The sequence below is a fragment of the Astatotilapia calliptera genome, chromosome 8 (assembly GCF_900246225.1).
Source record: "Astatotilapia calliptera chromosome 8, fAstCal1.2, whole genome shotgun sequence".
Lineage (NCBI taxonomy): Eukaryota > Metazoa > Chordata > Actinopteri > Cichliformes > Cichlidae > Astatotilapia > Astatotilapia calliptera.
In genome coordinates, this window is record NC_039309.1 from 23,050,739 (window position 1) to 23,077,618 (window position 26,880).

General features: G+C 41.2%; 1 protein-coding gene across 13 annotated transcripts in view; it reads right to left on the reverse strand.

Moving 5' to 3' along the window:
• The window catches only part of rbfox3a (RNA binding fox-1 homolog 3a), a 589,353-nt gene that overhangs the window by 25,341 nt on the left and 537,132 nt on the right, over positions 1-26,880 (reverse strand). For 7 of the 13 annotated variants that reach the window (XM_026177475.1, XM_026177474.1, XM_026177473.1 and 4 more), the window contains 7 exons: positions 26,571-26,663; positions 25,047-25,107; positions 21,526-21,579; positions 10,290-10,422; positions 8,708-8,747; positions 8,456-8,520; positions 425-1,882 (listed from right to left, as the gene is read on the reverse strand). In XM_026177475.1, coding sequence (XP_026033260.1) covers positions 1,756-1,882; positions 8,456-8,520; positions 8,708-8,747; positions 10,290-10,422; positions 21,526-21,579; positions 25,047-25,107; positions 26,571-26,663 — 573 coding nt within the window. In that variant the 3' untranslated portion in view covers positions 425-1,755. Of the gene's footprint in view, positions 1-424; positions 1,883-8,455; positions 8,521-8,707; positions 8,748-10,289; positions 10,423-21,525; positions 21,580-25,046; positions 25,108-26,570; positions 26,664-26,880 lie in introns of those variants that run through there. The other 6 variants (XM_026177478.1, XM_026177476.1, XM_026177480.1 and 3 more) reach the window with 2 other exon arrangements.

A 26,880-nucleotide genomic window follows, 5' to 3' on the forward strand; every position in this document is an offset into this window, starting at 1 on the left:
CATCGTCCTTCTGCAGTGCAGAGTAGCCTTCAAAAAGATGAGCACTGAAGAATATTTATAGTTAATGACTAATGAAGGCAAACATGAAATGCACCAGCACCAACAAACACAGAGTGCTCACAACCATTTATAAAACATCATCCAACTAGTAGACAAACAAACAAACAAACAAACAAACAAACAAACAAACAAACAAACAAACAAACAAACAAACAAACAAACAAACAAACAAACAAACAAACAAACAAACAAACAAACACAGAGGCTCGTCTTCAGTGTTAGATACAAAACGGTAACAACCTGACAGGTGATGCTGCTCAAAACCACTTTCATCACATCTGTGAGTTTTTTCATTCATTAAGATCGATGTGATGTGCTTACAATGCAGTTAAACAAACAAACAAACAAACAAAAACAACCCAAATAAACAGTCAAAAGTTTGAAAAAGAGCAGAAACATATCAACGTGAAGAATTCATGTCATGAAGAGATTCACACCATCATTAACAAGCTGGAGGTCAGTCACCTGCAGAAAGCTGAATAAAGACTAAAGAAAACTGAACCTGATGTCGGCCAATGCTACAAATCTCAATGCTGTCACTGTGGTGTACCCATGATTTGTCCAAGAGATCATTTTATTCTATATTTGTGGATAGAAAGCAGTATGGTTACAACAGCTTACTGCATGACAGCATTGATAAACTCGGCTTTAGCTGATGAAGCAGAAACACAGATGAAGCTCATGTTTCTATTTTTCTGACAGTATTTGAGATCTGTGTTATTCTAGATGGAGCTTGTTTGTCAGACTTCACACAGTTTCATCTGAGGAGAGAGAGTATCCTCGCTCCTTCACCAGTTTCAGACTGACATATAAAATCTGTGACACATACGTTATTATTATTATTATTATTAGTATGGTAAATAAAGAAAGGTAAAACACTTGATTTGTCTAGCTAACTAAAAGACCTGCTGACATTTCCAGTTCACTGCTTGTGCCATGTCTGTTATTTAAATTGAACATTTGCTGGATTTGAATGAAATGTCATGACTCTGGTAAACCACACACAGAGGTACTAATCCAGTCCTGCCCACAAAAATTAAAATTTTCTAAAAGAATAGAAAAAAACTTGCTCGTCAAAATGATCTCATTGTTTAATATGATCCTCTTTATGTGGAAACCACCACATAATGAGTGGATTCATTAGAATATAATATTTGCTATGTTAGATATATTATCTTGTTTGCTGTATTAGATTTTGTCTGCACTCAGTGTCTGATCTATGAGCAGCAGCAGAAACACCTGCAGCTAACAGAAGCTCACATTCAGCTTCGTGTTCTCCTCCTTTTCCCTCTCTTGTTGAAGCCTGTGCTGCGTAGTTCATACTGACTGACACAAAACAAAGAAAGTCTGGTTTTCTCCGCCTCTTTGAAGTTTGAGAGAAGCTGACTAAAGACAAAGAGACTTTCTCACCTAAGAAAGTGGCGTTCAAATAAAACAACTGATTTCTCCAAAACAAACAAAGCTGGTTCTGGTTTTCTGAAATGTGAGCCTCCAAGAGAATCAGAACTCAGTACAAACAAAAGCTTTTGTTGGAGAGCTTCTGAAACTCTTAAACCTTCATGTGAGCTATTGATGTACTGGTTTATTTGTTCATATAAATATTCACATTTTTAACGATCTCCAATAATATGTATGGTGTCATACAGTGTATTTCAAAGACAGTGTGTGAATGTTGTATCAGTCTACTGTAATATTCTAGTATGGTGCAGTAATCAGCAGTGAGGAAACAGGGAGCAGACTTACCATAGTGCCCACACTGTATGTGGCTGCAGGACCAATGGTGTGGTGATAGGGGTCTGCGGTTGCATAGACTCTGCCGTAACTACATAAAAGGAAGTAGGAAGAATCAGCTTTTATTAAAATGCAGTATAAATGTACAGTTGCTTAAGCAACTGCTGCAAAACAAAGACTATAAACATATTTGAAAGATGGAAGGTGAAAAATGAAAGTTTGATATTAACAGTATTAGCTGGGACTCTATCCTATCTCTCATGCCCGCCACCACCTGGGACGTGCTTTGTTTGCTTGTTATTCTCCCTCATCTGTCAAAGTGTTGCTCTGATGCACTTGGTTTGTTAAAATGTGACAGGAAAAGTATCTGAGCTCAAAGACACAAGCCTCAGTATAGAACGGCGTGCACGACAGTCATAGACTGAAGCACTGCATGTGTGTGCTGATTAAAGTACTCAAAGAAAAATGCTAAACCTTATAAATACCCGTCTATTTACAACGGCAATAATTAGGAATGGGTTGCAGCTTTCACTTAGCTGCATTAAGGCAGTGCTGAATTGACTCGCCGGGCCAGGTGAAACCTGGAGTTCCAACTCTCACTGGTGTTATATTGTGTACCAGTCTTTTCTGATTGGGAATTCAGTCAGAAATATTGTTAGCATTCTCAGCTTCAACTGTCAAAGAGTAATTAATAATATATTATCATATCTTGGAGCCACTTATTTTAACTGAGATCTATAATCATTTTCACTAATCAATCACACTAAAGGCTGGCAGGCCATGTAATGAAAATTATGCTTCTCTCAAAACTGATGTTTTAAACAGGAGGGCAGCATTGGATTTGTTTGATCTCCAGCATGAACGGGAAGAAAGGCTACAGAAACATGTCTGTGTGGGTTCTCAGTCATCAAGGTCATCTAATCTACAGAGCTTGAACATACCAACTGGATTTCTTTCACCTCTCATCCAAGAGGCTTCTTCATTTCTAAAAACCAGGTATGTAACCCCAGGTGAAGGTTAAGTCAGGTAAGTCATCACATGAGCCAATGAAAAGAAGGTGTGGGTATATTACCATTACTGAGAGTTACAGTTGAAACCATTGTGAAACCTTGCCCCACCCAATCATGTGAACTGAGGTCTGGTTGTAGGCGCCAAATGCCTGAGAAGGGATCTTTAGACTGTGTTGACACTGCACCACACGTGGCTGATAGATGGTGCTGTAGGCCACCCCTTCTGTTCAAAGATGGGCGTTCATAGCAGACATGGATCTTTTACTCCTCTTTCAAACCTTCTTGCATCCTTCATCTCTGAAAGAGTGACTTTTGACCTTTGATTTTTCTGAGCACTTCTTGATGCACTGCACAGCAAACACTGTGTGGCTTAGATGATTTTGGCGGTTTTGGTTGAGGGTGTGGCTTAGTCTGAGGTGCACTGGGATGCTCAAATTCTCCTGAGTTTCTCTGACAAAGCAGTTACACAAGGAATGATGATGTTGTTCAGTTTGTCATTTCTCCCTGGTTGGTGTTTCTTTTACATCAGGGATGCAAATCTTTAGGTGACGGCCAAGCAGAAACCAATCAGAATCAGAATCAGAATCAGAATACTTTATTAATCCTGAAGAAAATTATGGGTTACAGCAGGCAGCACGCTACGGCGCAAGCACACTTTCAAAGGAACCTTCTGACCAAACTTTACACAAATATCACATTGGAAAGACAAGTCAGAGAAGGTAGGCTGATAGGAAAAAACAACGAAAATACATAACATGAGGTGAGAGGAGGAGAAAAAAACTCCACTCAGACTGAGCTCGTACTGGGAGAACAGAAAAAACACCCCAGCACAAAAAGCACATGACTGTCAATACACCACAGAAACACAAGACAAGCAACAGGGGCGGGTAAAGGTGAGAGAGAGCCGGTGTAGACAAGGCATCCGGTCCTGCAGCATGTCTGCGCTGGTCCAGTCGACCGCCATCTGCCGCGGGAGGGGACAGGCATAGAAGGCGTTTGGAAAGGGAGGGGGATGAGTGTGTATCAGTGTATGTGTTCAGTTCAGCTGAGACAGTGTCCTTCACCCTGCCGGGCTAAGTAAACAGTCTTCCAGCCAACCCAGGTGGCCTTGCATGGGGGAGGAACAGTCTAAGCACAGTCGTTATCAGGGTGTTGTTGTTCAGCTCCAGCCTTGAGACCACAGCTGGCGCTGAAGTGGTAGCTGCATGAAGTGATGATGGTTTTTACTTTAGTGCGAACAACTCATGTGAATTTCAAAGCTGTTGTTCGACACTGGTCTCTCAATCTGCCGTTGGAGAGCCGCGAGCTTCTCCACGATGTTATCCAATTTTCACTCAGCGGTCTTATTCTGAGTGTTCACGGCAGCCTCGAGCTTCTCCAAGATCTTATCCGTGCTGCGTTCAATGAGCCCATTCTGAGAACTCACGCCTCGTCCTATCGTTTCAATCCCAGCGGGCAGCCTTGTGGGGGTTGGAACAGCCGATTCCACTTTCTTTAATCTTTGATAAGCCAGGGCCAAGCCAGCTCCGATCAGCAAGAACCGTGTTATCATGGTTCCGAACAGGTAGATATCTTCAATGTCCTTGATCGACATTTTTTATTGTTTTATGTAAAGCACTTTGGTATGCCCAAGGCTTTTAAATGTGCTCTATAAATAAAGATTGTTGTTGTTGTTGTTGACAGTCCCGCCAGGTACACGACCCTCCAGTTCGTCCACCCGTCCATCGTGTATCCGGCAGGGAAAGTCCCTCCAGGACAGTCAGGCTCCCCCGATCCCCGGCTTCTCGTTGAGAAGCTGGTGTCAATTGCATTCAGGGACCAGTTGATCAAATCCATAATTCCTCTTTTAGGTTTTAGAGAACAGACTGTGAGAGAGTGTTCCAGGGAAAAGTAAAAAATAGACTAGACTAGACAAGAACACAAGAAGCTAAGCAGGGAAGATAAGGAAAGGGAGAGGAGAAAAGTGTGACCGCCTTCGCCAAGAGCCAGAAGTTGAAGGTCATAATTCTCTCTGTGAGGGAGAAGGTTTTAAGGATGGGGCTGAAGGTAAACCCCCCCAAGATGGGTATGTTGCAGGTTAGTGTTAAAATTTCCACAACAAGGGCCTTGATCACCCCACATCTGTGTTCCAGATGGTGGTGGGAGTCAAACAACAGGTACTGGTCTGTGTGTGGGTTTCCAGTAAACTTCAATGCTGAGGTTTCCATCCTCAGTGCGCACAGCACAGTCCAGAAACAGCAAACTTTTATCCTTTGTATCTTCCTTGGTGAACTGTATGTTTCTATCCACTGAGCTAACATGTTTGGTGAAAGGTTTTGATTCAGACTAAGGTGGCATCCACATATCTGTACCAGTGGCTGCGTGTTATCCTTTGGACAAAGCCAAGAGCTTTAGTTTCCATTTCCTCCATGTAAAGGTCGGCTGTAGAAACCATCGTTTCATTTAGAATATGTGGGATTGTGACTAATGGTTGATGATAAGTTTTGATTTAGATCTGCTTTCCACAGATATAATCATTGAATTTGGAACATGCAAAGACAACAGGAAGAAGCTCTTTCTTGATCCATGGATCTCAGTCTGTGTACAAGAGGAGCAGGCGGTCGGAGCACCTGAAGGCACACAATTCAATTCAATTCAATGTTATTTATATAGCGCCAAATCACAACAAAAGTCGCCTCAAGGCGCTTCATAAAGCTCCAAGCCGGTACTGTGAGGCGTCACACGTACAGTAAGTGTGATGGGTTTCTGCACATCATAGTAGCTGAGAGTGGCTGGACTGGCTCTTTGTTAAAGCATTGAATGCATCTTGATGCTGCTTTAGCCAGCACCACTGAATGTCTTTGTGTGTTAGCTCATGAAATGGGGCTGAGAGGTCACTCTGGGAAAGAACTTGCCTAAAAAGTTGATCATCCCCAAGAAGCACCGTAGGGCTGTGACATTTTCTGGTATGAAAATCTCATTAATTGCTTTGGTCTTAGCTGGATCAGGCTTGAGGCCCTTGCTTGTGAATACATGGCCAACATAACAGACTTCCTCAAGTTGGAATTTGGACTTCAGGGCGTTCAGTCTCAGTTGCACTTCCCTCACATGCTCGAGTTCCTTTCTGAGATACTGTTCATGCTTTCATATCTCTTCCACCAATGATTATGTCGTTGACCCATTTCACTACAAAGAATTACAGCGGGTATTCCTTGCCTGCAGAGTGGGTCAAAGTGTAGCTGTGCCAGCTGTTTGAATTTCCTCACCTCCATATGCCACCAGTTTGGTTTTCTGAGTCTTCTGTTTTGTTTCAGTCGGCGGGCATGACATTACATTTGACGGCAGCTCTATTGGTTTTTCATTGATATGCACAGTGGGGAATACGTCATTCCTATGCAGAAAACAGGGATTCCCAGTGTCTATATTGACCCCATTCACAAAGAACATTTCTTCATCACTGCTGGGCGCTTGCATCTCAACGCCACCTCCACAGTTGTTGCAGTTAGTTATTACATGTGCAGGACTCTGTTCTGATCGTGTCGCACTTATTTTGTGATGAAACTATCCACCTTTGCTGTCGTTTGGGGCTGCTATTCGAATATTTAGCTCATTTCAATTGCTTTGCTTAAGGTTAAGTCACTGTCATGCAGTAGTTGCTTTCTCATGCTGCCATGAATATATCGTATTCTTGCTCGTACACGGGCGACTTCTTGGCAATGTTTCCATTAAACATCAATGATTCTGGTCTACAGAATCCTTCCACATGGTCATTGATGTTTAATAGCCTTTGCTACGATAGCTGAACAACGTTAGCTGCTTGCTTGCTATGTCTTTAAAGGGCTGAGAAAACGTTTAGCTTACCGCTTTGTTGGCAGCTTTTTAGCACATGACCAAACCACAACTTCTGACATCATGTTTGATGTTTAGTAAAAACGCTGGGTTTATGATTGCTTATAAGCTTTTACTGTGTATGACAGTGGCGACATTACGTGCAAGCAGCTCGACTCCAGGGGTGGGAACCCGGTCCTGTGATAGACATTCCCACTGCATGCACAGTGCACTATTCACGTCGAACAGGTATGGAAACCCTCATTATTAAACAACACTAGTCACGTTCTACAGGAATCATCAAACCTGAGGAAAAACACAGGATCCTGAACTCTAAGACATTAGGAGTAATCTAATTTTCAGTTCAGTTCAGTTTTATTTATACAGTGCCAAATCACAACAACAGTTCCCGAGACACACTTTATGTTGTAGGTAAAGATCCCACAATAATAAACAAATAAGCACGGTATATGAGATTTCAGAAAGTCTTGAAAATTGTGAGCCAAAAGCCAGTCCAAGTCCAGACCTTGGACCATTTGGTGTTGTCTCTGGCAGGACCTTAAGAGATCTGTGCTCGCAAGCAATGTTGTAAAAGAGAGATAAAGGCATCCAGAAAACCATAACCATAGAAGAAGAAACATGGTCTATGCTTAGTTTTTCACAGGGCTCCATAGAATTGACCCACTGGTGTCAAGACAACCATCTCACCCTCAACATCGCAAAGACAAAGGAGTTGATAGTGGACTTCCGGAGGTGCAGAGAAGTACACACCCCCATCACCATCAACGGCGCTGCTGTGGAGAGAGTGAGAAGCTTCCGGTTCCTTGGCGTACATCTGGCTGAGGATCTTACGTGGTCAGTACACACAAACAAAACAGTGAAGAAGGCGCAGCAGCGCCTCTTCTTTCTCAGGAGACTGAAAAGATTCGGCATGAGCCCCCGCATCCTCAGGACCTTCTATCACTGTGCCATTGAGAGCATCCTCACTGGATGCATCACCACCTGGTATGGCAACAGCACCGCCTACAACCGCAAAGCTCTCCAGCGAGTAGTGCGGTGCTCTGAACGGATAATTGGAGGTGAGCTTCCCTCCCTCCAAGACATCTACAGGAAGCGGTGCCTGAGGAAAGCGGGGAGGATCATCAAGGACTCCAGTCACCCCAGCCATAAACTGTTCAGACTGCTTCCATCAGGAAGGAGGTTCTGCAGCATCCGGTCCCGTACCAGCAGACTGAGAGACAGCTTCTTCCATCAGGCCATCAGACTGCTGAACACGTCATAGACACCTCAGCTTCACTACTGGAACTTTAACATTATGCACTCCATACTGTATATAAATGCCACTTGTTCTGCACATATTCAACTCTGTATATTTTATATATTTTATTTATTGTTTACTCGATTTAATCTGTAAAATATGTGTATACACACACACACACACACACATACACACACACACACACACACAGAAAAATATTTAGTATACACATCCAGAAATTTTTTTTTGCATATACTATTATATATTTATTAGTTTCAGATGTAGCCATTCTTGTATTTTGCTTGTTTACATTATTGTATTTTGCACAACTCTGTTGCTTGTGAAGCTCGCACACAAGAATTTCACTCACATGTGCTGTACCAATGTACCTGCACATGTGATGTGACAATAAAAGTGATTTGATTTGATTTGAATTGTATGAAAATGTTCTTTTTCATATGAGCATACAGATGATGGTATGAAAGCATACCAGATAAAGTAAGAAACAGGATAAGATGATGCGACCAGTTTTGTTCTGTGAGAACGTTTTTTCAAGAAGGCTTCAGACATGGAAGAGAAAATATCGTACCTGTCACTATAAGCAGCTGCAGCAGTACCAGCTGGCTGTGCATATCTGTAGGCTGCATATCCTCCCTGAAGAGAAACAGAACAGTTTCAAATCGCTCTCATTACAGATTGGAAGAGATTATCTTCAAAATTCAACATCAAATCCAGACTACTGTCTTGGCCAGTTGGTCATTATTAGAAGAAATGCTTAAAAATCAATCTTGCAACTACACAGAAATGAAATATAAATGCATATCATTGGGCTTTGACTTACATATATTTCTGCCCCATAAAATCCATCCTGGTAGACCACACTGTTGACATAGAATATCAAATATTAAGCATATATTTAACATTGAAATATACAGAACTGACAGGGTGACGGGTTTTCATACTGAAAAATGTCCTAACTAAATGACATCATAGATGATCTGACAACATCTGGTAAACTGACATTAAAGGTAATTAGATTTCCTGATATTCTCCTCGAGCAAACAATACCTGCAAGGACTTCATTAGGATGACCGTACAGGACACGACCGCCTGTTGGGCTCTAAACAGCCTCATTTTGGTGGCATGGGCTTACAAAGAGCCTTCTTTTGAGATTCCACTTTCTGATTGCTTCACATAACTTGTGCAGATATTCATCCTCTGAAAATCACATTACAGTACATCCCAAAGTTGATTACTGGATTCAAATAGGATGGAAGCCAATGAAGTCCATTGAACTTGTCAAATATGCATTGTTGTGATTAAACTTTGATGAAGAGATGTATGCACATCATCAACAACAATCACAGGGTTTGGATTAACTGAAGGCTGAAGTAATAAATGCATGAACTAGTTTTTCAGCGTCACTCAGAGGCAGGATATTTCTAAGTTAAGAGATGTTGCACAAATGGAAGAAAGCAGTCTTACATAAAGACCATCCTGGTCTTTATGTCTTTAAGACATTGTGCAGTGCAGCACAAGCAACACATCCTGGCCCCACAGATGTAGAAAGGGCACCCAGAGAGAAGGGCCCAGAACGCAGCACAAACCAGGCACCTTGGCCCACCCCCTAAGGCGCAAGAGGACCAGCCGCAAAAGGTGCCAACCTGAAGGCAGGGAGGACACCCCAGGACCGCAGCAGCCAGCACGATGCATGGAAAAGAGAAAAGAAGGAAAAGAGAAGGAGCCAGAGAGCCAACTTGGAAAGAACTGGCAGGATCTCTCTAGATCAACACATGAAGAAGAGTCCCCTTATCTCAACATAGCAAACAACATAGGTCCCACCCCAACATAGCATACCACCCCCCACAGAGATGCCAAGGATAGCAAACCGGGCCACACACAGCAAACCTTCTGGCCACCATGGACACCATGTGTCATCCTGAAGGAGTGGATTACCTGTAGAACCTCTACATGGTCCAGGTATCGCCTTATGCTCCCAGTATCGACACTGACCGAGCCAAATACAAACTAGTAAAAAACAGAAACGATGAGAAAGGAACAAATATCGAGGGCCTGCACCTGTAAAACCACTCCTGTTTGGGGATTAACAACCCACACTGGCAGAACTGACTCTGATTAAAACTACAATTTTTGGAGCAGTGCATGTACCACACAGGTTAAATTATTTATTCAGTGGATATGACCAGCCTGCACCATTCCTCTCCTGCTGCCTTCTTGACCTTTATTTCTTCTTATGACTCCTTTATTTTACACTATTAATTTATTATTTTTCTTCTTCAGTGCCTTCATGTCCTGAAACACACACAAAAACAGTCTAGCAATTTCCTGCTCTATTAGAAGGTGTTTTTGTTTTCCACTCCCTGTTATCACATCAATGTCTTTGTATGTTAGCAAAAACTCACGTTCCATAGGTGGGGATAGGTGGAGGTGGAGGTGCAGCACGGAACGTGTTGTAGATGGCGCGGCCCCTGCCTCTCAAATGAGCCCCTCTATAGGCAACAGCTGCTCCTGCACTGGGGTATGGAAAACCTGCCACTGACAAAGATACATAAAATCATAGACTCAGTCGGCTTCACTGAACACACAACCACTTTATTACATCCTGGATCTTGATCTGAAATATGGCATACAATTTGAACATCTTACAGTATTCCCTGAAAACCTTTTGTCGGATCAATAACATTTAAATTTAGCATAAAGGGGTACACAGTGAGGAATAAATGTCATTACTGAAGATGTCTTTTGGAAAAGTGCTGTAACGGATTTTAAGGGTGTAATTCCTCTGCTGTTAACTTCTTCAAGGCCACGTGCCAACACAGTACAGAGCAGCTACTAATCTACTTCCAGAAAGGTTGAATATCTCTATAATAGTTTTGCTTCCTCACTGTGTACGGCCCTGGACTTTGGCTCCTCTGCAGAAGAAAGCAAGAAATCAGAAATGCTTGTGTCCCCGGTAAAACTCACAAACACAGAACTTAAAGAGGAAATTGAATCTCACTAATTTAAAAGATGTTTATTTAGCCTAGAGAAAGAGTTTGCTGTTCTATAAAAAGCTTTTCATAAAGCTAACACATCTTACTATTCAGCCTTAACTGGAGAAAATAAGAACAAAGACTTAGAGGTCGGTTTAACCAAGTATTCCTTTAACCTTAAGTAGTAAAGACTTTCTGAACTACTTAAAAAATGAAGTTTTAACCATTAAAGAAAACTTTACTTATAAGAATCTCAAAGATGTATCATTACATAAAGCTAGTTTTAGTACTTTTGACATTTACTTTGACCCTCTCTGTGTCCATCAGACCTTATTTCTCAGACACTGTTCCGAGAAGTCCTACGATTTGTTAATGCTTTACTCTATATCTGCTAGTGGACTATGCACAACAAGCCAACCTTCCTTTTAGCTGGAAAATTCTCTGGTTAGAGTAGATGTAAAACAGCTGGCTGATCATCTGCAGATGTGTGTTTGTGAGGAGCGCTCACACTGCAAGGAGAAAAGGAGAGATGTAACATTTTCTACAGCTGCTTCACTACCACTTTATTTATTTAACTCTTTTTCTCCAATTGATCTTTCTGAGTTAACTTCACCAATTACTTCCTCCAAACCATCAACGTGACTTTTAGACCCCATTCCTACGAAGAGATCTGCTTCAATCTTAAACATTCAGTCCCTATTAATTGCCTACATACCACAGGCCTTTAAGGTGGCAGAAGATAAAGCGTTACTTAAAACTAAGGTTATTGTACTCGGCTCTAAAAATACTAGAAATGCAGTTTTTAACCAGACTCTTCCTCTGGATGGCATTACCTTGGTCTCCAGTAACACTGTGAGGAACCTTGGAGTCATTTTTGACCAGGACATGTCCTTCAACGCACATATTAAACAAATATGTAGGACTGCTTTCTTCCATGTGCGCAACATCTCTAAAATTAGAAATATCCTGTCTCAGAGTGACGCTGAAAAACTAGTTCATGCATTTATTACTTCCAGGCTGGACGACTGTAATTCATTATTATCAGGAAGTCCTAAAAACTCACTGAAAAGCCTTCAGCTGATCCAAAATGCTGCAGCAAGAGTCCTGACAGGGACTAGAAAGAGAGCAGATTTCTCCTGTTTTGGCTTCCTGTTAAATCCAGAATTCAAAATCCTGCTCCTCACATACAAGGTCTTAAATAATCAGGCCCCATCTTATCTTAATGACCTTGTAGTACCATATCACCCTATTAGAGCACTTGGCTCTCGCTCTGCAGGCCTACTTGTTGTTCCTAGAGTATTTAAAAGTAGAATGGGAGGCAGAGCCTTCAGTTTTCAGGCCCCTCTTCTGTGGAACCAGCTTCCAGTTTGGATTCAGGAGACAGACACTATCTCTACTTTCAAGATTAGGCTTCAAACTTTCCTTTTTGCTAAAGCATATAGTTAGGGCTGGACCAGGTGACCCTGAATCCTCCCTTAGTTATGCTGCAATAGACGTAGGCTGCCGGGGGATTCCCATGATGCACTGAGTTTTTCCTTTCCAGTCACCTTTCTCACTCACTATGTGTTAACAGACCTCTTTGCATTGAATCATATCTGTTATTAACCTCTGTCTCTCTTCCACAGCATGTCTTTATCCTGTCTTCCTTCTCCCACCCCAACAGGTTGCAGCAGATGATGCAAGATGTGAGTGGAGGTTGAAGGGCTTTTAAAAACTGCATTTTAGGTGGTATATTTGATGTCGTAAGCCCCGCCTCAGTACAAAGATGGTCGTTCACAGTGTATATAGATGCTTCTTTCACTCCATTTTCAAACCACCTTTAGATGCAGATGTACAGCCAAGTCTTGTCCTGATGAGGTGGCTCTTCGATGTTGTGCCATGTGTTTATGGAGTGGCTGTTTGGTTTCTCCAATGTGGAGGTGTAAGCACTCGTCAGTGCACTGCACCACATGCACTTTGTTGCTAAGTTTGTGTTTGAGAGTTTTGTCTTTTTATCTGAGGGTGTAGCTAGGTCTGAAGTGCACTGAGATGTTGTGCTTGGAGAAGACTCTCCTGATGCTTTTCTTTCCAAGATCCTTAGATTACAAATGTGAAGGAGTTCAAGATTGAGAGGATGCCTGTTTTGGGGATTCTCTTTTACAAAGTGCTAAAATATGTGTTAGGAAAGGGAAAGGGCCGAGGAAGTGACAATTCTGTAAGCCAGTGGATCTTTGTGTTTCCCACTTTCCCTTTAATATTAGTTCCCCTTTTGCCTTTTGTTTTATTTTTAATGTATTACAAAAACATCTGCAGAATCCATCAACTAAAGCACAAAGTGATTGTTTTTTTTATAAAAAGGTAAAGGATTGGACATGTGGGACAAATGTTATTAAAATTAATAAATAAAAGAAGCAGTGTGTGTAGTCCAGCAGAGTTAAGCACACACAGGCCCTTCAGCATACTCCATCATTTATCTGTGAGACCACAAGATGTCAGTGCAAACACACGGGATGCATTTATGGCTGCCACTATGACAACCCTTCATACAGTGCTAGTCCATGATATATCTAACTGACATAAGCATAAATAGATACATAAAGTTGGAGAGTCTTGTCTAACCTTTTGGGCCAAAGGCGGAACAATTCACGGCTGAGACAAGAGTACTTAGAGTTTCTCTCTCTAAACTGAATTTATATGGAGAGCCATAAACTTTTTCTCAAAGTAATCTGGTAATTTACTGTACATAACATTAATGCAATTATCTTAACTTAGTCACAAATGTTACCCAACAGGTAGACAAATATAGTCTTGAACCAGGTAAGGTGGTGTGCAGTAAAGCTGAATTCAAACCTCGTGGTGTGCATCCGTAGGAGGGACCGCTTTGCTTTTAAACGGGGTTAATGCTTTCTGTAATTCTTCTGTGTTCTGTGGTTTCATTTCTTCTAGGCATTCATGTTGTATCCCTCACACACATATGAACTCAAGTGAGATCCCATTCATAAGCCACAGGGTTTGCTATGATGTGGACCACCCTCTGGAGCTATGACAGCTTCAACTCTTCTATGAAAAGAGTCGAGACTGTGTTTATGGGAATTTCTAATCATTTTTCCAGAAGCGCATTTCTGAGGTCAGACAGTGACGGTGGAGACGACGGCCTTCATGCCAAAGGTCTATTAGGTTGTCCGGGTCAGTCAAGTTCTTCCATACTAAACTTGATCATCCATGTCTCTATGGATGTTTTGTGTGCAGTCATGTTGGAAAAGGCCTAACACAACCTTATAAAAACAGTACCTTTGCATCATGACTGAAACTGGCACCACTGACTAACAAAGGGCCGTGAGGTCGGTTTCAGTTAGTCTTCAAGAAACTGAAGTACAGCTCCTTTTAGAAACTGGCCTGCTTTTAGATTTGGTGTCAGAGCTCTCTGGGAGCAGTTTTTGAAAAGCTTCTCTTTTAACCACTTCTCTTCGGTTGCAGTAACATCCTCCAGCTTATCTGAGAGACACCAAAAACCTTGCTGTTAGGCTCAGTTCTCTCTTAACCATGACAGACTGGTGCTCTGTGTCCACTGACCTAATTTTATCAATTTAAACGTTCTGTCATTGCTGGATGTCGTCACTAAGAGTGTTTGCATCTATGTTACTGTGTCTCTGGGACATCATATTTAACATTTCCATTATTTCAGCCTCTTCTTTGGACTGCAGACTATTATTTAATTCTCTAGTCAGACTTTCTCCTTATTTCTTGTCTTAAAGGTGCAACATAGTCAACACTCTCTGTGCTTCACCTGGAGGAAAACATGTTTCCTTATATAGAGAAAAGGGTGGTGTAATATGCAGATTATATGGAGCTTCAAAACGATTGTTGGCTGTGAATTATCTCGACTTACTAACATACACAGGGTATACAAACACGACTGGTACACATGTTTGTCTGCTCTTCTGTATGCCAAAGTATTATAGAGCAGTGATGTCAAAGTCGTTTACATTGTGGGCCACATACAGCCCACTTTAGTGTAAAGATTTAATTCAGTTTAAGGAAAATATGCTGCTGTAGTAAATGCAGGAAATCTGTCAACACAAATAAATAAATATAAAATTACAGAAAACGTTCTGGTAGTTCACTCCCCATTAAAAGTCCTTCACCCCCTATAACGGTAAAACAAACTAGAAGCTTCTGTGGCAGATAGGAATGTTTCCATTTTTACACTATGTTAGACCATTGCTGTTGTTTAGTTTTTATTTAATGATGTGATATGTAATACATGCAATGGTGGAGGTCTTTATCAACAGGAAATGTTGTAAAATTCACTTAAAATGTCTCTGCCGGGCCGATTCTGGGCCCCAGGCCTTGTGTTTGACACACCTGTTCTAGTCAAATGTGCGGACACCTGTCTGCAGCCCTTTATTTTAAGCCTATATAGTAAATAAATATATGAGTTGTAAAAGCATCCTCCTGGTCTCAGGCGTTGCTTCATAATGTTGGTCCATGTTTATTATTAAATGCTTTCTGCTTCAGTGTTGCCCTTAAGCTTTATAATTATTACTAGTTTGAATTTCCATCACCCCCAACTAGTCACAGCAGATGGCTGCACCTCCTCGAGCCTGGTTCTGCTGGAGGTTCTTCCCATGCTTGCTCACAGGAGGTCGTTCGATTGTTGGGGTTTTCTCTCTGTTGTTGTAGTTTCTTTATCTTATGATATAAAGCACCTCGAGGTGACTGTTGTTGTCATTTGATTCAAATCAGTTTTATATAAATAAAATTGACCTGAGTTGCATTGAATGTTTGGTTCCAGATGGATGTTTGAGTACCTGCCTGTGTGTTATTAGATTTGTAGATTTGTCAACAGAAGATTTAAATTTCACTTCACCAACTATGCACCCAGGAGGGAGACTTCAAAGAAGTTTAAGAGGACAGAAGGTGTTGGATCTGTGTCCATGTTTGCAGTAGACTAGAATTAAGCTTCACTCTGGTTTCGTTGAGTTTTGGGCTCCTCTCTCTATGTCATGATTATTCGAGCACAGACTGCTAGTTTTGTATTTCCCAGTGTTTTTGTTTTTCTCTTGAGGTTATTCTTTCTTTTCCCTGACTTCCCTTTTTGACATTTTTTGTGACTTTGTGGTCTCTGCAGTTCGTAGGTATCTTCTGAGTCATTTCCTGTTTTACTTTGACAGTCGTCTCTTGTGTCTTGCTTTGAATTTTGCTTCCCCCAGTGATAGTTTCGATTCTCTACACATGTGCTGCGTTCTCCCATTCTGAATTCAGCCTGGATCCACTTCAGAACTAAAACCTACATAACATACCTGTTAGACAGCTGTTAACTCAAAATGTTTATTATTTTTATTATTATTGTTGTTGTTTTACCAGGTTGTTATTTTTATCACTTGTGCATTTAGTCTATAGGTCTTTACCAGGTAGATGAACTGCAAATTTGGACATTTCCTTGATGGTTAGATTTTTCAGTCCTGGAAATTCTCACTGAAAAAAACAAATATATAAAAAATATCCTGTAATTGTTATTAGAGGAGATCTGATCTTTTTGTCCTTCTTCTGCTTATAGCTGCTTCAACTAGGGGCTGTGGTAGCAGCATCATCTGCCTTCATCTCTACCTCACTCTAGTGCAAGCATGCACGCCCTCCTTCACTACATCCATGAACCTTTTCAGTGACCATTCTCTTTGCTTCCTGACCGGCAGCATTTAAACTCCCCACTCCTGCCCATCGTTGTCCCATTGCCTCTAAACAGACAGAGGTGGGAGGTGGCCTTTCTCTAAATTTATTTAGCAGAACAAAATGCAAATGTGTTCTGTTGATGAATGCATTTTACACAAAGATCAATTTAGACTTAAAAAACGAGTGCAGATCTGCAGAGCAATCTCTGCATAAACACTAGGGCTGCAACGATTCATCATGTATCCTGAAAAACTCGATTATAAAAAATCCCACATTTTTTTGCTGTGATGCTTCCTTTTTACACACGGCTCTGTAGTGCCGAGTGTTCACCACGTAAATTCGAGAATTTCTCTCACATTTGCAACTGACAACAGACTTGCAATAGAAACACAACTATGAATAAAAAGCATTAAGCTCATGTGGCCACAAGTTTTTTCAAAGAAAAGAGGTGGAGCTGTTACCGCGATGATCACATCATGTAAAGTGAAAGAAAACGTATTTCTATTCAATTTTTATTTATACAGCACCAAATCACAACAACAGTCGCCTCAAGGCACTTTATATTGTACAGTAGACCCTACAATAATACAGAGAAAAACCCAACAATCATGTGACCCCCTATGAGCAGCACTTTGGCGACAGTGGGAAGGAAAAATTCCCTTTTAACAGGAAGAAACCTCCAGCAGAACCAGGCTCAGGGAGGGGCGGGGCCATCTGCTGCGATCTACTGTAAAGACCTGCATTTTTTTCCTGTTTTGAATATTTATTATTCTCATTAATAATAATTTGTCATCTGATTTCTCAATCGAAAAATTAATAGAACACTCAATAGTTACTAAATGTATCGATAGTTGCAGCCCTAGGAAACACACAGTGAGGATCACCTCCAATTTTGCTGTACATGGATAATAATAAAACTATTCTATTCTACTCTTTTATCACTTTAGAATTTCTTTTTTTAAATTTATCAAATGCCAGACAGTCATAAAGCACATAGGTACAGGTAGAAATGATAGTCTCTTCTTTTTCGTTTTTATAACATTCAATAAACATAAATAACATAGATGGCATGAATACCCCCCCACTCCCTCCCAATAATTTGAAGGTAAATATGTTACAGAAAGATGGATTAACCCATGCCTATTCAACTACGAAGTTAGTTGGGCCAGATTTTCAAACCGAGGAATTTATCTGGGCCAGATATTTTTTTTGAAGCCAGTAAGCAGCAGATCATGATCAATTTCAAACCCACACAACTGTACTGAAAAACAAGTTGTTTTTTTTATTCCTTTCCCCCTATAAATCTGGTGGTGACCTCTCACAAATGCACACCAAAAGGTCCATTTAAAAAAAAGGGAGCTATAACTAAACCATTTTTTGCACATTTGAAATAATAATAATAATAATAACAAAAAAACATTTTGATAATTCCCTTTCAAATTAAAATAAATATTTCGCTGACCACTCACTTTTCCTGCCATGGATGGAGCCCCATCGTTCACAAGTATACAGACACGCTTCATATCCAGACCATTTTCCTCAAAAAGAGCTGAAATCTTCTCAAACATTATTTCGCCAGCTGTTTGTCCCTCTAACGGTAGTAAACCGAGCAATTTCCCATCCAAAAAACGGACATATACGCACAACTGTGCATTATCAGTTCTGTCTGTGATCTCCTGCTATAGACATTACATCAGTTTTCTTCAGGTCATCTAACAGCATTTCAAACTCGTCTGACGCCAGAACTTCAACTCTACGAATATTTGAACTGTCCTACAGGGGTACGTTTTTAATAGCAGATGTCACACTCACTTTTCACTGCATCCACCACGGCCAGCATGCAGTATTTCATTGTTTCAGAATCTGTGAAAGGCCTTTTCTTCTTCGCCAAGAAGCAAACACGAAGGGAAGCTGCTGCAGCTCTCTCTTGGGCTGTACAGGACCCTCACCATGGTAGTACAACTCCGGTTGTAAGATTATTAAACTCGGTAAAATGAATAAGTATTTGTCAGTCCAGGCAGGGTTAAACCGACAGTTTTCATTGTCAATTTTGCGCTTTTGGAGTGAGAGAGACATGCTGTTGTCGCATCATATATTACGATGATTGTTTAATATGTTTACATCACGGTGCATTGTGGGTTAAATATTGCTAGGCTACTAGGAGTGTTGCATTCACAGTCTACACTACGCTGTAGGAATTTTTAATTTTTTTAAAATTAATTAATGAATTCATTTTTTGCGTTTTCTCTGTGTTTCTGCCAGGACCACAGGCAGGGCCACTCGCAGGTTGCTTCTGGGCCGCATTTGGCCTGCGGGCCGCCATTTGAATAGGCTTGGATTAACCCATACAAAAAAAGAGAAAAAAACCAAAAACCCCCCAAAACAAACAAAAACCAAAGAAAAAACCAAAAAAAAAAATCAACAATAAAGTGCTAGCGCTCATCCTTGTAGATTAATATTAACATTAATCAACATTAGTTAATATTGCTATTAATGACTACTTGCTCCTCGGTTGAAGTAAATTAATAATGCTGGAGTATCTTAAACGAAGTCTTATGAGGTGGAGTAGCCCCTGAGCCCCTGCTGGCAATAGCAGGAGAATTTGTGCACGGTCATATGGTGGACTACAAAGAGATTTCTCGCGCTGGTAACTTTTCTAAGTATTTAAGTAACGGTTTCCAGTAAGTAAAAAATCTATCTGACGAGCCTCTGACTTAGACTTAGACTTAGTTCCTCCTACGCCGAGCGGCGCATCGGGCAGCTAGTGATCTCCATCGATGTTGGTCAGCAGCGACTGCTTCAGCTTCGTCCCAGGCAATGTCGACAGTTCTCAAATCGTCCATAAATGTTCGACGCCATGTGGTCTTTGGTCGGCCTTGCTTTCGCTTGCCAGTGCGTGGACGCCATGTCATGGCAATCTTAGCTGGGCGATGAGGGGGTAGGCGTAAAATATGTCCCGCAAAGCGAAAGCGCCTTTCTGCAACAACATCGGCTAATGGGCGGGTGCCTGCTCTTCGTAGGACCTCCTCATTTGTTATTCGGTCCCGGTAGGAAATTCTCAGGATTCGCCGCAAGCCATGTTGTTGAAGCACGTTCAGGTGTTGAATAATTGCACTTGTTGAGCGCCAGGTTTCACTAGCGTAAAGTGCAGTAGGGAAGACGATAGAGTTCAGTAGTCTGATCTTGACCCTTACATTCAGGGAGGTCGAGTTCCAAATAGGTTGGAGACGTCACAGGACACCAACTGCCTTCCCTATTCTGGCGTCGACATCCCGATCAGAGACCCCGTCATTCGAGATGATGCTGCCAAGATATGTAAAATTCTCTACCTCTTCAGCACGTTGTTGGTTGATCATGACAGGAATGCGGGCATGTGCATAGTCAACTCGGAGTTGGTTTTTTTGGCGCTGATTCTTAATCCAACTTTTGTTGCCTCCCTCTGCAGGGCCGCGGTCAACTTTTGGAGGTCTTCCTGAATCGAGCCCAGCAGGGCGATGTCATCTGAGGGAGAATTTTATCTTCTCCAGTTTTTGAAGTCCTAGGATGTCATGTAACCAGACTTTGATTAATGATGGCTGAGATGATTTACACAACAAATTCTTTAAGGGCAACAAGAGAAGCAAAGGCAATAAGGTTATTTTGGATAGCTGTGATACGAAGGTTATTTGGTGGTTTGCCAAAAATAGCAATATGTGGAGTCGGAGTTAAATTTATACCTCATATATCTGAAATTGTTTTGAAGAATTGATGCCAAAATTCAGACACACACTGTGGAACCATCCTTTCACCTACACGATGGCGTACAAAGATCCTGTGTGATGTACCAAAGATTTCAAATTTTGATTCATCAGTCCATAAAACCTTCTTGATGCATTCTCAATCATCCAGGAAAACAAATCTCCAAAAGTTGATTCTTTTCATCTGGACGTAGCGTTTTGTGGGAGAAACGTTTCGTCATCATCCAGGTGACGTCTTCAGTCTCAGCTGAGGAGGGCCTAAGGGTACATCTGTCACCATCTTACAATGCTGTGATTGCAGCCATTCCCCAGCTCTCTGTGAATGGGACTCATGGACATTGATCAGTGGTTGTTGATCAGTGGTCATGAGAATTTGCATAATTATGATTAAGGAACTGACCTCCCAGCCCATTGTTCCATCAGTGGGCTGGTTTCAGTCATTATGCACATGTCCTGTTTATAAGATTGGAACCTGCAGTCAGCTGAGACTGAAGACGTCACCTGGATGATGACGAACGTCCAGATGAACAGAAGCAACTTTTGGAGATCCATAAAACCTTCTTCCAGTCTTCAGTAGTCCATTGGTGGTGTTTCATGGCCCAGACAAGCCTCTTTGTCTTATTTTGACGTCTTAGAGATGGCTTTCTTGGTGCAGCTCGTCCTGTCAAACCTGAAGTTTTCTCTTCACAGCTGAAACTGAGACTTGCTCACTACGACCACTATTAAGCTGTGCTTGAAGCTGTTGTTCTGTGAGACGCCATCAAACAAGCTGTTAGCTCTCTGAAACTTGTCCTCTGATTCAGTCGTGTCTTTGGGTCTGCAGACCTCAGTGCGCTCGATGGTGAAGGGAACTGTACTCACTGACACTTTGACTTTCTTTGCAGAAACCACATCACTACCTTTATACCATAAATGGAAAAACTGGGGTGTTCTAAAACATTTGACCGGTTGTGTATCTGAATCAAAAACAGCACGCTGCTAGCCAACCCTGGTTTATATATATGTTAGCCAAAACTTAAAGGAAGAGTGAAACACAGGTGCACACACACACACACCAGATTGCACATGCAAGATACAAAACACACCCAAACCAACACTAAGTGCAGCTAGGCATGCATATATGGACACAAAACTTTGTATTCTCTTTAGATTGGATTTAGCGGACAAGGTAGATGGTCACATATGCTATTCATTAAAAAAACACATAAGGAAGTACATTAAAAAAGGGTGGCTGGTGCTATATATGCTTGATCTCTGTGTGATTTTTTTTCTTTTACCTGCATAAAATTCAGGACCATATACGGCTCCAACCATTGGATTCAGCTTCCAGCCTGCACAGGAGACACACATGCAAGCAAAACCGCACACACAGGATAAACGTTAGCATTGCTGCATGAAGCTGCACCTCTCTGCGGCTATATAACAAACCTTTTCCTTTGAATCACTTTGCTCTTATCTTTTGCAAATGCATCATTAATTAGAAACAGAATCACAACCCTTTAATTGTCATTAAACATCGGATGTTCAACAAAATTAGAAGCAACTCTCTGGTCGCAGCATTTAGAATAAAAAACAATAAAAAACAAATAATTGCTGACAATAAAAACAAATCTAAACAAACCAACTATGCAGATGTGCAACGTTTATACAAATGTGTTGCTCTGAAATATTGCACTCGTCTTGTGTGGTGGTGATGCGAATGTTTATGTGTGTGTCCTAGCCTTTTGTTTACCAAAGACAAATAAGAATGTCTGGCGGGGCAGTCCTGGGATGGTGATGAGGTCAAACATGTGAACAGCAGTACTGCATAGAAGGAACCTGGCTGTAGCACAGGGGGTAGAGCAGGTTGCCTGTTAGGTGGAAAGTTGGTGGTTCAATCCCTGGTACTAACCTCGCGGTGTTCTTTGTATCCACTGGAGTGTGACTTTTAGCTAGAATGCACCTCCATAGAAATAAAAAGTGCTTCGGTGAATGAGGCAAGTTGTATAAAGTGCTTTGAGTGCTAATGCAGACTAGAAAAGCACTATTTAAGAAGCAGTCTATTTACCATTTTTTGCTCCGTTGATATGAACTATTCAGTCTTTTTCCAATCACAGTGAAAGCTTCGTTCGGATTGCAAGCAATAAGTTAAATCCTTTCTGCGAACACTCTGCCAGGACTGAGGTTCTGTTGCCTTCTCCAGGTGGAGGCCTCTCTGCTCTCACACCTGAGTGCTTCATAGCTGAGTGTCTGAGCGGAGGCATCACTCCAGGCCAGAGAGGAGCCAATACCCCAAGTGGAGTTTAAGTATTTTGCATTTCTTTCATGAGGGAGGGAAAAGGGGAGCGGGAGAATGACAGACTGATTGTGCCACACCTGAAGCCACTGCATTGGTCTGTAGTGGAGAAGAGAAAGCTGAGCATGAAAGTGAAGCTGCTGATTTACTGGTCAAGCTACATTCCAACTGCCAACAATGACTACAAGCTGTTCAGCTGCGTGGCAGGCACTGTAGGACCCAATTGCAGGACTCCGAGACAACAGACTAACTTAGAGAGACAGCTTTATTGTTATTTAGAAACTCTAAAAGAAATACAAAATACAATACTCAGAAAAGGAAGAAACTCGGAACCTGGAACTAGAAAAAGGTGGAAACTCTGAGGGAAAACTTGGAGGACACAGGGATACAAGAGGGAGAGCAAAGGAAGACTCAGACAACATGCTGTATACACAGCAGGTAAATGGATAATACAACTGAGAGGCACCATTAATAAAGACCATGAACCGAAGACTGTGGAGCTCAAACATAAAACGAACCAATAGAACAGGAGCACTACAAAAACAACCAAAAATGAGAAAAACCCTAAAACATCCCAAAAACTCAAAAATCTGAGTCAGTGATCCACAGACCATGACAGCTTTGGAAAGTGGCCGAAAAAATTAGATTTCAGATTAAAGTGGAGAAAATTAATTTTCTCTGAAGAGTGGCTGAGCTCTTTCTTAGCAAGAGTGTGATGAGTCAGTCATTTTGGAGGGACTTAAACAGTACAGCTGTTTGGGGATCTGACCAGACAATCTTCCTCGGCACCTCCTAAGTGCCATGTCCTAGTGGGACTACCATAACTCTCGCTGGCTTCGGAATCAGCAGCTTCCCGTTTGAGCTGGAGGAGGTAGTTGGTGAGAGGGAGATGGACTTCCCTGTTTGCTGTCCCTGTGATCCAAACATGGAGTAGAAAATGGATGGATGGATTGTATAGTGAACTTTCTTATCTGGACTGTCATAAACATTATCACTCTGCCTCCAGATGGAAGCATTTTAAGCATTCTTTATATGGTTTAAGGTAATAAACAATCAGTTAACTCGGTAATCCTAACTCTTGGTAAATTTTTCTCTTCTTTATTTTTCTTTATCACAAATGTCATCTTTCTTTCATGTTCTGAATGAAAAAAGAAAAAGTAATTATTGTACACAAAGTTAATTTGCTAAAAAAAAGACATTGAGGGTGACTGACTGTAGCGCAGGAAGTAGATGAGGTTGCTGGTTCAAACCCTGGCTGCCCCCAGCCTGCATGCCAAATATCCTTGAATAAGATAGTAACCCCTCTGATGCATCTGAGTGAACTGTAGACTTTACAAACAGTGGATGGTCCTCTAGAGCAAAGGTGTCAAACTCCAATCTTCGATCAATATTAGTAGGTCATGCATGCTGCAGTAGCAACCCCTAACCCTACTCAAGTAAATTTAAATACATTTAAGTAAATGTTAAGTGTTTGGAAAATGTACTTCTAAAAGTACTTTTATTGCACCATGTTCATTCAGTCATGAGCTGCTGTAACATGGATCAAATGCCTGAACTGTCACCTCAGCATGCAGAGTCTATACAGTCTTGTAAATGACCTACTAATTTAATTAGATGTACTGCTGCAGGGACACATGGAGAAGTTTCAGGACCCCGGCCCTCGAGCACTGGAGTTTGACGCCTGTGATCTAGACAAACACTGTGCAAACCCCACCTCCCTCACCGCCGCCCCAGCATACATGCTGGAGGTGTTCTGCGACACACGGTGATCCAAAGCCACACATATTGATGGTAAATGTGAAGTGGGCTTGATAGTAAAAGACTTTGAGGTGACAGACTGAAGAGACTACCAATAAAGATGTGTGATGTCAGGGCTCACTATGGCTCTGCACAAATAGGACAGAGGTGTGGTGTATCTGTAGAGGTACTAACACGTCTGACCACTCCCCCCCATTATCTGCTTTCTTTTCAGTGCTTTCTCCTTCCATCATCACAAAAGTGTGTGTAAGGGATGGAGGAGAGAAGCATGTACTCTAAAGGCCCTTCTCTCTCTGTTTATGAATGAGTCCTGGCTCTTTTTATTGGCTCTATTCCTTTATCCATTCACTGTGTCATCTATCACAGCATCATGCTGTGTACCACATTCTCCATCTACTTGAAATCGCTCCTCTCAGCTCTGATGGCCCTTTCTCTTTGCTGCTCTTTTCTTTTACCTTTTTACCGTCCATACGTGCTTTAGATTTCAGTTTGCTATTTGTGTTTGGTTTAATGCAAAATGTAATGCCTCTTGACAAATATTGGTTTCATTAATCAAATGTTAATTGGTTTGGCATTAAGGCACAATCTGGTGCATATTTGTATCTTTTAACCTTCATTCCACTCAAGCTTAGTCTATGAAAGGCTAATTGTTTACTTCTCCTCTTAAACAGCTCAAAAAGGTTCTTGTTAAAAACAGTGAAGAAAATGCAGAGAACTCAGGAGAAGAAGACATGAGAGTGGTAAAAACATGAATGGAAACTTTACCGTTTGTGTAAGGGTTAGCCATCTTTTTGTTCGTCATTACTCTGGCGGTGGCATTGTTCACCTGTCAGCAGACAAAAAAAAGGTGTATAATAAGACAGTGTAAGATATACAAAATTAAACATACACAAAAAAGCAAAAACTGAGCTTGCAATTAATAACTGCTAATAAAACCACTCTCCATGCAATGCTGGTATTTTGTCAATTCAACAAGTGAGGGTACATGCACTCAGTCTAATTGAAAGAATCAATCATAACATTCAACATCAGATAAAGAAAAAGAAAAAATACAACAGGGAGAAAAATTTATAAAACAAATTGTTGTTTCAATGTCATATTTTAAAATATTTTGGGGTTATTTATGTTTCAAAATGCAGTTTCCATAATAATGTTAGTGTTCCTGTTTCTCTGATATGCATGCTGCTAATTCCACTGCTTTGTAATACTAAACAACATCTGACTTATATTCCTTCAGAAGGATATAACTCGCGTTAATGAAGAGCGCACTTATGAATACGGAAATTAGTCCCCTGTTCTATCCCCACTAACCTGTCAACTGATCACATGCATCTGATGTGATTTGATTTGATTTGATTTGATTTGATCTGACTGTCTCAACAGTATTAGGCTGCTCCACACAACAAAACCTGTAATTCTGGACAAGTTCAGCCCTGAAAACTGATTCTGAAGAGGAAAATGGATGTTTATGACTCAGGGCTGGCATTATACACATTACACTAATCTGTGGTTGTTAGCTGTTTCATTATGTATCTTCTAGTTCAGAAAAAACTGTAATGACGGGTAACAAGATTAAAGCCTGAATATCACCTGTGATTTATTTTTACCTGGTCCCATTTCTATCTAAGAGCATAACAAGTTGAACTCACCCTCGTACACCCTTCATGAAACTGCCCGAATATCAGTTACAAGTATTTGCGACAAACTGGATGTAAATTGACAGATTTTCCAAGTCAGTATTTTCAAAGTAGAAGAACTTCGCGTTTAGACATTAGTCTTAAATATTTTAAAACTGAAAATTATGAAGCGTGAAAAGACTGCGAAACTTAAACTTGAGGTGCCAAGGATAAGGAACTACCGGAGAATAGTTTTAACAAGGAGCAAAGGACTAGCAGTGGGAAAATACTGTAAAATACATATTTCTAACTTAAATAAAACACAAACACATAACACAAAGAAAAAAAGAAAACATCTCATGCACATGGCACAGGCACAAGTATACGTGAGAGGAGGCAAAATGTATCAAAAACACTACCACAGTGCTGAATCGGTGTCTTTCTCACACACGCACACTTACGGATCAGGTTCAGCATGCAGCGTTCAAGGTGCAGCAGGCAGGGAGAGAGGTGGAGGAAATGATGAAAGAAAAGAAGAAAGGGGTGGAGTAAGTGAGGAAAGTGGGGAGTATGTCAGGAAATATTAGGCAAGCGAAAAAGGGAAAGAGATTCAAGGGGAGGAGAAGGGGAACAGCAGAAGAGGGGGAAAGGAGTAAAGGGAGACAGGAAGCACCTCTATTTTTCGTCCCTCTACGATTGTACCATTTAGTTTCTCCCGTGCATGGTCAGCATCTGCACTGGTTTCAAATGTTACAAACCCAAAACCCTGCAGTGGCCAGGAGGTGGGGTTGAAAAATCAAGCAACAAAAGAAGGACGTCCAGAAGTAAGATGATGAAACAAACAGGGGAAGATAGAGAGAAGAAAAAGACATAAAGGACAGATGAGAGAGCTTCAGGTCTGAATCATGCAGAAAAGCCAGAGAGATGTCACGCTGATCACACAAATATGGGAAACAGCTGGAGTCACACTGAAGAAAGGTGGA